This window comes from Drosophila simulans, chromosome 3R, assembly GCF_016746395.2.
Source record: "Drosophila simulans strain w501 chromosome 3R, Prin_Dsim_3.1, whole genome shotgun sequence".
NCBI classification, from domain to species: domain Eukaryota; kingdom Metazoa; phylum Arthropoda; class Insecta; order Diptera; family Drosophilidae; genus Drosophila; species Drosophila simulans.
In genome coordinates, this window is record NC_052523.2 from 18,705,288 (window position 1) to 18,713,820 (window position 8,533).

General features: G+C 46.5%; 4 protein-coding genes across 4 annotated transcripts; 2 read left to right on the forward strand and 2 right to left on the reverse strand.

Annotated features, from left to right (window-relative positions):
• Nucleotides 1–39: 39 nt before the first annotated feature.
• On the forward strand, nucleotides 40–996 carry LOC6729110 (probable prefoldin subunit 5). Its single transcript, XM_002104395.4, has 3 exons — nucleotides 40–276; nucleotides 393–602; nucleotides 664–996. Exons 1-3 carry the CDS (start codon nucleotides 178–180, stop codon nucleotides 859–861), a joined length of 507 nt encoding a protein of 168 aa, XP_002104431.1. The 5' UTR covers nucleotides 40–177; the 3' UTR covers nucleotides 862–996.
• Nucleotides 930–1,889, reverse strand: LOC6729111 (tropomyosin-1). Its single transcript, XM_002104396.4, has 3 exons — nucleotides 1,572–1,889; nucleotides 1,098–1,520; nucleotides 930–1,033 (listed from the first exon to the last, which is right to left on the reverse strand). The coding sequence occupies exons 1-3, from the start codon at nucleotides 1,767–1,769 to the stop codon at nucleotides 965–967; spliced, it is 690 nt and encodes a 229-aa protein (XP_002104432.1). The 5' UTR covers nucleotides 1,770–1,889; the 3' UTR covers nucleotides 930–964.
• Nucleotides 1,890–1,968: 79 nt separating this feature from the next.
• LOC6729112 (T-complex protein 1 subunit alpha) lies at nucleotides 1,969–4,338 on the reverse strand. The gene is made up of 4 exons (XM_002104397.3): nucleotides 4,147–4,338; nucleotides 3,755–3,908; nucleotides 2,809–3,699; nucleotides 1,969–2,745 (listed from the first exon to the last, which is right to left on the reverse strand). Exons 1-4 carry the CDS (start codon nucleotides 4,217–4,219, stop codon nucleotides 2,190–2,192), a joined length of 1,674 nt encoding a protein of 557 aa, XP_002104433.1. The 5' UTR covers nucleotides 4,220–4,338; the 3' UTR covers nucleotides 1,969–2,189.
• A 310-nt stretch (nucleotides 4,339–4,648) lies between these two features.
• Nucleotides 4,649–5,368, forward strand: LOC6729113 (high mobility group protein D). Its single transcript, XM_002104398.4, has one exon. The coding sequence runs from the start codon at nucleotides 4,785–4,787 to the stop codon at nucleotides 5,196–5,198; it is 414 nt and encodes a 137-aa protein (XP_002104434.1). The 5' UTR covers nucleotides 4,649–4,784; the 3' UTR covers nucleotides 5,199–5,368.
• Nucleotides 5,369–8,533: the final 3,165 nt, after the last annotated feature.

Genomic DNA, 8,533 nt, shown 5'->3' on the forward strand with positions numbered 1-8,533 from the left:
GGATTACATCGATTATTTCACTGCATCATTCGACTCCCGATTGATTCCGTGAAATCGATATTTTCTTACCCTGCTTCATGACATCCCTGTTGAGTTGAATACGCAAAGGTGGCAACCTCGTACGGCGACTGAATAAAATAAAAGTGGAATTGTAAATTATAAGTTTAAGCACAAACAATGGCTGCCACCCCAAGCGCACCCGCCAAGTCAGAGATGATCGACCTGACCAAATTGAGTCCGGAACAGCTGATTCAGATCAAGCAGGAGTTCGAGCAGGTGCGTTCCGCATGTGGGTGTGCGATGAGTCAAGTGTGGTTGGAGAGGGGGTTTTGGAGGAGGGGCTCCCCAATTGGCACATGCTTATAAAATCTGTCAATTTTTGTGATCCTTAGGAAATTACCAACGTACAGGACTCGCTGTCGACGCTGCACGGCTGCAAAGCCAAGTACGCCGGCTCCAAGGAGGCGCTGGAAACCTTTCAACCCAACTGGGAGAACCGTCAGATCCTGGTGCCCCTGACCAGCAGTATGTATGTGCCAGGACGGGTAAAGGATCTCAACAGGTTCGTCATAGACATCGGGACCGGCTACTACATTGAAAAGGTGATTTACACTTCCAATCGAACCAAGAACATTTGCTGATTGCCATCTGTTTCTTAAACAGGATCTGGAAGGCTCCAAAGACTACTTCAAGCGACGCGTGGAGTACGTGCAGGAGCAGATCGAGAAAATCGAGAAGATCCACCTGCAAAAGACGCGCTTCTTTAACTCAGTAATGAGTGTGCTGGAGATGAAGCAGGCTGCTGCAGCGAAAATGCAGTCGCAGCAGCAATCGCAGCCAGCCGTTACCCAGAGCTCCTAGACTACGGAGAACGATAGAGACACGAGACACGGAGAGCATTAAATTATTAAACTTATTAACGAGATGTGTGCATTTAATTAACGTAGTTTATTAAATTGTTCAGCTATTTCTTGGCTTCTGCCAAAGCCTTTGTGAGAACCTTGACCTTCTGCTCGTACGCGGACTTCAGATCCTGTAGGGAAAGAAGGTAAGTTAGGAAGTTAGGGACTCATTACACTCGAGTTATTATAAGGCACCTTGAATATCTGTGACTGCGTGTCGTACTCCGAACGCAGCTTGTCATACACTCCTTTGGAGATGGCTAGTTTCTTCTCCGTGAGCACACACTTGTCTTGCTCCGCCTTGATCCACTGCTGGCTCTTCTCCAGACGAGCCTGCGTGTGATCACATTCGGCGGTCTTTAGCTGCAACATATCCTTGGTCACCTGCAGCACATCCTTAATCGAGTCCACTTGTGTCTTAAGCACTGATATCTGCTGCTCCTGCTGTTTGTTCACCTTGGTTTTCTCGAACAGCAGGGTTTTGGCCTTTAGAAGCAGCTCCTCCTGCTCTTGCCGTGATTTGGGAGCATCTGTGCCGCCCAGCATGACGGACTGCTTGAGCGACTGCTCCAACTGGACTACTCGCCGCTTTAACCGCTCATTCTCCACCTTGGCTTCCTGCAATCAGGGGCAGTAAGTGGGGGTAGCCCGTGAAAACGAGTAACTAACCTCAAAGTCTTTGCGGAGTGCTCCGATCCGCTTGCGAGACTCCTCTAGCAGTGCCTGTTTTTCGCTTTCCAACGTGAAAACCATGTCCAGCAGTTCGTTCTGCGGCTGCTCCGGCAGACGCACTTCCTCCTGCCCATTGGCTGTGATATTGTTGTTTAGGTCACCGCCAACAGCTTCATCTTCGTTATGATCGGCCATTTTATGAACAATTCTTTTTAAATTATAAAAATTCGTTGAGCAATGTGCGTTTTCCGTGCTTTTTGGGTTGTGTTTTCTTTTTGTATTAATAGACCAAATAGATGCATGCTCTATTTATAGGATATCCCATTCTCCGGATCGCTCTCTGCCTGCTCTTGGCCAGATCGCTCTCCCGAAATAACAAACTGTTTCCCTCCAATTTAGTTTACGCCTCAGCATATTCTGAAGATCAGTTTATTATACATTGAAGCATGGATGAGAAAGGATTGCGGATGTGCGGTGTTAATACAGATCGCGAAGGGCAACACAATTAAATTGTTGTTACAATCAATGGGGCGACAATTGAAAGTGAGTGATTTTATTAAAATTAAATGCCTAAACAAGATAGAAGAAATGTGCTTCGCTCGCGGTGAAGAATGTCTAACCGTCCAGCTCGCCGGCAGCGCATGCATCGGCGTAACTCTTTCCGCTCTTGTCCTCCGGATTCAGCTTGATCATGTCGTCAATACGCAAAATGGTAATGGCGGCCTCCGTGGCGAACTTCAGCGACTTGATCTTTGACATGGCGGGCTCCAATACTCCAGCCTTCTTGTTGTCCCTAACCACACCCTCGATCAGATCCAGACCGGTCCACTTAAGATCCGAACGCTCGGGCTTCGTCTGGCTGGAGTTGTGGTAGGAGCGGAGCTTGGCCACCAGATCAGTGGCATCCTTGGCCGCGTTCACGGACAGAGTCTTGGGAATGACCAGCAGCGACTTTGCAAACTCGGCAATGGCCAGCTGTTCGCGGGAAGCCAACGAGGTGGCAAAGTTCTCCAGGTAGATCGACAAGGCAGCCTCCACACAGCCGCCGCCGGCTACTACCTTCTTGCTCTCCAGCACACGCTTCACCACGCACAGAGCGTCGTGGACGGAGCGCTCCATTTCATCACAGTAGAAGTCATTGGGACCACGCAGGATAATGGATGCCGCAGCACTAAAAGAGCATAAGGATACGATAAAGGAAACTATGTTACTGCATGCTATCGTCTGCACTTACCGTGCCTTAGTGCCCTTGATGAGGATAAGCTCATCATCGCAGATGCGTTCTTGGGCCACCTCTGCGGCCTCTCCCACCATTGAGGCATCGAAGCTCTCCTCGCCGTCCATGTTGGTCAGCGAAGTAATGAAGGCGGCGCCGGTAGCCTTAGCAATGATCTTCAGATCGCTCTTCTTCACACGACGCACAGCCATGGCTCCAGCCTCAACGAAGTACTTCATGCACAAATCATCAACGCCGCCGCTAACCAATACCACATTCACACCGGTTCCGAGGATCATGTTGATGCGCTCCTTGGTAATGTCCAGCTCACGGGCACGAATAGCCTCCAACTTGTCGGGATCGTTGATCAAGACCTGGACGCCCATCTTCATCTTGGTCTTTTGCAGCGAGAAGTCTAGGCAGGCAATCTTGGCGTTCACAATCTTCTTGGGCATCTGCTGGGAGGCAATGGTGCAGTTCAAGGCGTAGCCGGGAATCAGCACCGATTCCCTGGCAGATTTGCCATGGGCCTTCAGGACATTGATGGCTTTAATCGAATAGGCTGCCTGCCCACGGGGATCTGTGATCTTTACCGACTGGGCAGCGTCCACAACCATGGCGGAGAAGAACTCTGCGTCAGCACCAATGATCTTGGAGCTCATCGAGGTTTTGGCAATGTTAATCAAGGAATCGCGGCCCAGCTCATCAACGGGAGCGGTCAGATGCTCCGAGATGTACTTGCAGGCCTCCTTACAAGCAATGCGGTAGCCGGAGATGATGGAGGTAGGATGGATCTTCTGCTTGACCAGCTCGTCGGCGTTCTTCAGCAGCTCAGCGGCCAGGATAACCACCGAGGTAGTGCCATCGCCGACCTCCTCGTCCTGCAGCTGAGCCAGCTCAACAAGGACCCTTAATATTTAGAAATGAGTACTTCTTGGAAAGATTTCCCACATCAACAACTCACTTGGCTGCCGGGTGCTCCACCTCCAGCAGTCGCAGAATGGTAGCTCCATCGTTGGTCACTGTGACATCGCCGATGTCGTCCACCAGCATCTTGTCCAGACCCACGGGTCCCAAGGAGCTCTTCACGATGTTCGATATGGACAGAGCAGCCATAACTGAAAGCATATAAAAGCCGAGTTGTAGTCATAACCTCACTTCGCAGAGGCTTGTCCACAGGATCTTGTAGCTCCTTGGATTCAATGAGTCTTTTTGTTAATCCAATTAGACTAGGATCGCCCTCCCCCGGGTTTGTTCCGGAACCTTCTCCATGGAGAGCGTGACTCGCGATGAGTAAGAAACGTGCTCCGCCGGTAAACGCACTGCAGATGTTGACAAAAACCCCGGAATTCTCACCGTTCTGTGTGCGCACCGATGCGCCGGATTGGCGGGTGCCAGCAATGGACAGAGGAGAGGCCAGGGTCGACATTTTCTTAAGTTCTCGGCGACTTTTAATAAAAAACAGATAAATCAAATACGCTGAAAAACCGCACGTTAAACCGCCTGACTCACTTTAAGTATTCGAGATGAACAAAAACCCGATGTGGATTCGATACTATCGAGTGCAACATTTTTTCTTGGAGAGCAAGGATTCGATAACATATATAAGCTTATATTATGTGTAACATTAGCGCAGCATCAAAAATATATAAAACCTAAATTGGCTTATTATTATTAGGCATATTTTGCACCACATTCAAGGCGGCCTTTAAAATATCGATGTTAATCGATAGCCGATTACTTAGGGAGCCCTGGTTGAAAATCGTGGTAACGCTTTTTTAAATACTGAAAATTGGTGATATAAAAATATCCTTTCTAATAAAGTAAAAGTATTTAGTAGGCATTGACATTGATTTCGCATTACTTATCATGTGCTCTTTTAGATCTTAACGGAATACATTCCAATTCGTAGCATTTTTTATATCTACAACAAATTTTCCAAATAAATTTTAAATAGAATTTTACCTTTTTAACATTTAATTATTACGACAACGATGTCAGACTGCGGACCGCGCCCCAAAAAACCCATGAGTGCCTTCTTGATGTGGATGAATTCCAACGGGCGCAAGCACATAAAAGCGAAGCATCCCGAGATCAGTATCCAGGACGTGTCTGTCAAGGGCGGTGAAATGTGGCGAGCCATGATCGATGAGGACAAGGTCGTGTGGCTGGAGGCGGCCAGGACGGCAATGGACGAGTACAAGGAGAAGGTGGAGCAGTGGAATACCCTCAGAGAACAGTCGGAGATCTGTCTTTCGCCGACGTATTCCCAAAACTATGAATCTCAGTTGTCCTCTCGATTCTCAAAAACTAACCAACAGTCTACTCTTTTTGTGTATGACTGCAAGGATGAGACGATGGCTCCGATCTGCAGGAAGTGCTTCTCAAAGATCAAGTGCTTTCACTAAACGTTTGTTTATTACGTTTGCTAAATTATTGTTATAGTCACATCCCCTAGCAAAAGTGGCGGAATGTTCGATAAACTTAAATATTTACATTTAACTTGCTAACAAAAAGTGTCAATAAAATCTTGTGTTTGGACTTTGGCTTTCCCTTATTCCGGCTCACTTTCATTCCCCGCCAAAAGCCAATTGGGTTTTTGTTTTCCTTGCTGGCACAAAGTGCCATGTTTTTGTACTGGCTGGTTTTTCTGCTCCATGCAATTAAAGCTGCCTGCTCCATTTTTTCAATCCTACACTGTGGCGTCTGCTTTTGGCCATGTGAAACCAAGACAAATGGTCTTCGTGCAGGCAGCATTAACATTTGTGGTCATGAAAAAGGTGTTTTTAAAATCAAATGTTCATACCCTTTGTGAGCATAAATATTACATGTTACTAATGACTTTCTTGTTATATAAAATTCGTAATAATTGCGGTGCAATTTGCGGAAAGTAAGTAAATAAATACATTTTTATTAAAATTTTTGAATTATATCAAACAATTTTCCTTCCAAGCTGTTAGCAACTATCTGACACTAGTCTATGGTGTGATTGTTTCGGCACTAGGCAAACCTACATACGAACATACATATGTACATACATATATGGGTACGTACCTGCAGCTGATAATTGCAGTGGAAAAAGCAGCAATGGCAACTGCCTCCTGCAATAAAAGTCACAATGGCGACAGCTCACGACACATTGCTCTTGCCCCACCCATTCCCAACTTTCACCTTTCTCCCGAAAGTGTGTGTGTGTGTGTGTTTGTGTGAGTGTGATTGACGGCCGGCGGGCTTTCTCATGTGGGTCGTGGCTGTAGTTATTGTTGAATTCAATTTGCCGTAAATGTATTGTTGGCCTGCCTCGGCGCTCGGGACTTGTGGTCGCTTCTGTTGCCTTTGGTTACAGCTCATTAGCAGCAGCACAAATACACAGGAGACGAAACACACACACTTAAGCAAACCAGCAAACCCACAGATAACGCCTTCGGTTTACTTAAATTCAACGAGGTCGCCAACGCCACGATCGCATAAAAATAGCTAACAGTGAACTATATATATGTTATTCATATTTTACAATGCCTCTAAAGTAAGGGATTTAATAATAATAACCATTAAACAAATTTAATCCCATAATACTATGTTTATTGCATCCACTAAATACTGTTCCATATATCAAGGCTTAACCGTAGAAGCAACAGCCATAAAGTCCGGCTGAGTGCAAACAATTCCGATTGATTTATTGTGGCAATGGTTAATACGATTAAGCGATTGGGTCCGCAATGGCAGAGAAACAAAAGCCCAGTGCTCGCTGGCCATCACAATGGGTCCCACCTGTACCCGTGTGTGTGTGCGTGTGTGAGTGAGCGAGAGCTGGAGCTCAGCGGCTTTAATTGCCAGTCGGTTGGGCTCAGTTTGTCTCGCCGCACGTTGCTGTGGATGGGAATGTGGACATGAAAGTGGATGTGGTTGGGATTTATGCTTGTTCTACATGCATGTTGTACAAACAATTTAGCCGTAACTGCGACACACACACACACACAGAGGCAAATACAGCCTGCCTCAACACTCACACAGGCACATGTACGATGGGAACTCAGTATGCGTGCTGGACGACCTCCATTTAACACCAAACGTGTCATTTGTGGCCATTTGCTGGTTGCCGTTGGTACCCACACACATACAGATGGGCGAATAAATGTGCTTTGCTGCTTTACGAGGCTCTGGCTGCGTTTTGTGGTCTATTAAGTGGCTCGCACTAAACCAAAAAATGTGCCATCATCTTTACGCGACTTGTGCAACATGGCGTATGAGCGTTATGCCTCAAGTGAGCAACAAGCGGCGGCGAATATCCGTCCGTTAAGCTTAAGTTCTCATCCGGATGGCCACTAAAATGCCTGAGTGCACGGCGCAGCTTGAAAACGGGGGAGTGCGTAAACTAAAGTTCATTAAGAGTAAAATCTGAGTACCAACATCACAAATATTTCAACTCAAAGCTGTCATACACTTCACTGTGAAGGCGCAGTAAAGCAAAAGATTGGTTTTTATCTTTGGCGGTAAAACTACCTACGACGAATGCTGGTTTATCTTGATCCACAATTTTAGGACTCTAATTAACCCACCTCCGCTACAACGACATCCATACTATACCCTTGAGCCGAGGAGCATAATAAAAGCTGGGAAGGATTAGGAAGCTTTGCAGGAAGAGATGATTAGGAACCGCACCTAATAAAGGGACATGGTACTTGCTATGAAGTACTATCAGCATCTAATGGCAATTTGCAATGCCTTTGCTAAAATAAAAAAAAATATACTTTACACTTTGTACATTAAGGTACCCAATAACGAAATAGGTACACTCACCTACACTCGACGCATCTCTAGCCAGAAAGAAGATGTTTACGACCTAGCCCGCTGTACATGCAACCTGGTAAGAAGGCGGAGAGTCCGGCGGAGAAAGCTGAGATGTCGACGGCATCGCCCACGCCTCAGATAAAAGCGTCCAAGAGAAAGTTTCGCCCGCTGCCGGAAAGAACACGAAGCAACAGTAGAACAGTAAGCCAAGGCAACAGACACCGTGTGCCACATGTATTGCCACATGGGTTGCATGGAGCTGTCTATCTGCGCTTAAGCCCGCTCCAGGTAATGTGTGTGTGTGTATTAAAAGGCCATAAAAAGCTGGCCAGGAATGTCAATGCCTGGTTGGCTTGGTGGCCTGGCACGGCTTATGGCTGGGTGGAAAAAGTGAGCAGCTCACCGCTGCGCTGAGCGATGCACAGATAAACAAGTAAACAAATTAATAAAAGGCAAATAATGAAACAAGACGGAAACACGAGTCATAAATTAAATACCAACAGCGAAAATTACCTATCCAACGGCGACTCGAAAACTCCGAGACGAACGCCAACCAAATTGTCCTCTTTGCGTTGCGGCTGTCAATTTTTCGTGGCATACACACAGACGCGCGCCATCAGCCGAAAAAGTTTGGTAAAAGAAAGAAGCCTGGCCAGTGGGAGTAGGAGCAGGAGCCGGAGCAGGAGCAACTGGGTGCCAGCACGAATAATCTACTAGCGATTTATTTCAGACGGAGACGGAGTCGCAGTCGGCTCCGCTGCCCCAGCTGCTATTTTGGTTACTTCTTTTATACACAAATACCCACAGATTTGGGGCATGTTGGGTTCTAGGAAGAATAGAACATATTCATTATATGCTTCTTAGAAACAAATTGCAGTAGGCGATAGGCTTAAGCTTAACTATTTGATAATAATGTTTTTTTTGACGTCTTCAATAAACATAAAATAAAGAA

What these genes read in the sequence shown, in the direction of transcription:
- LOC6729113 (XM_002104398.4), top strand. Translation starts at nt 4,785, where the DNA reads ATGTCAGACTGCGGACCGCGCCCCAAAAAACCCATGAGTGCCTTCTTG.
- LOC6729112 (XM_002104397.3), bottom strand. Translation starts at nt 4,219, where the DNA reads ATGTCGACCCTGGCCTCTCCTCTGTCCATTGCTGGCACCCGCCAATCC. An exon ending in GTGGAGCACCCGGCAGCCAA is followed by an intron (nt 3,700 to 3,754) that starts GTGAGTTGTTGA and finishes CTAAATATTAAG; the next exon opens with GGTCCTTGTTGAGCTGGCTC. An exon ending in ATCAAGGGCACTAAGGCACG is followed by an intron (nt 2,746 to 2,808) that starts GTAAGTGCAGAC and finishes ATGCTCTTTTAG; the next exon opens with TGCTGCGGCATCCATTATCC.
- LOC6729110 (XM_002104395.4), top strand. Translation starts at nt 178, where the DNA reads ATGGCTGCCACCCCAAGCGCACCCGCCAAGTCAGAGATGATCGACCTG. An exon ending in TCAAGCAGGAGTTCGAGCAG is followed by an intron (nt 277 to 392) that starts GTGCGTTCCGCA and finishes TGTGATCCTTAG; the next exon opens with GAAATTACCAACGTACAGGA. An exon ending in CCGGCTACTACATTGAAAAG is followed by an intron (nt 603 to 663) that starts GTGATTTACACT and finishes TTTCTTAAACAG; the next exon opens with GATCTGGAAGGCTCCAAAGA.
- LOC6729111 (XM_002104396.4), bottom strand. Translation starts at nt 1,769, where the DNA reads ATGGCCGATCATAACGAAGATGAAGCTGTTGGCGGTGACCTAAACAAC. An exon ending in CACTCCGCAAAGACTTTGAG is followed by an intron (nt 1,521 to 1,571) that starts GTTAGTTACTCG and finishes CCCTGATTGCAG; the next exon opens with GAAGCCAAGGTGGAGAATGA. An exon ending in CGCAGTCACAGATATTCAAG is followed by an intron (nt 1,034 to 1,097) that starts GTGCCTTATAAT and finishes CTTTCCCTACAG; the next exon opens with GATCTGAAGTCCGCGTACGA.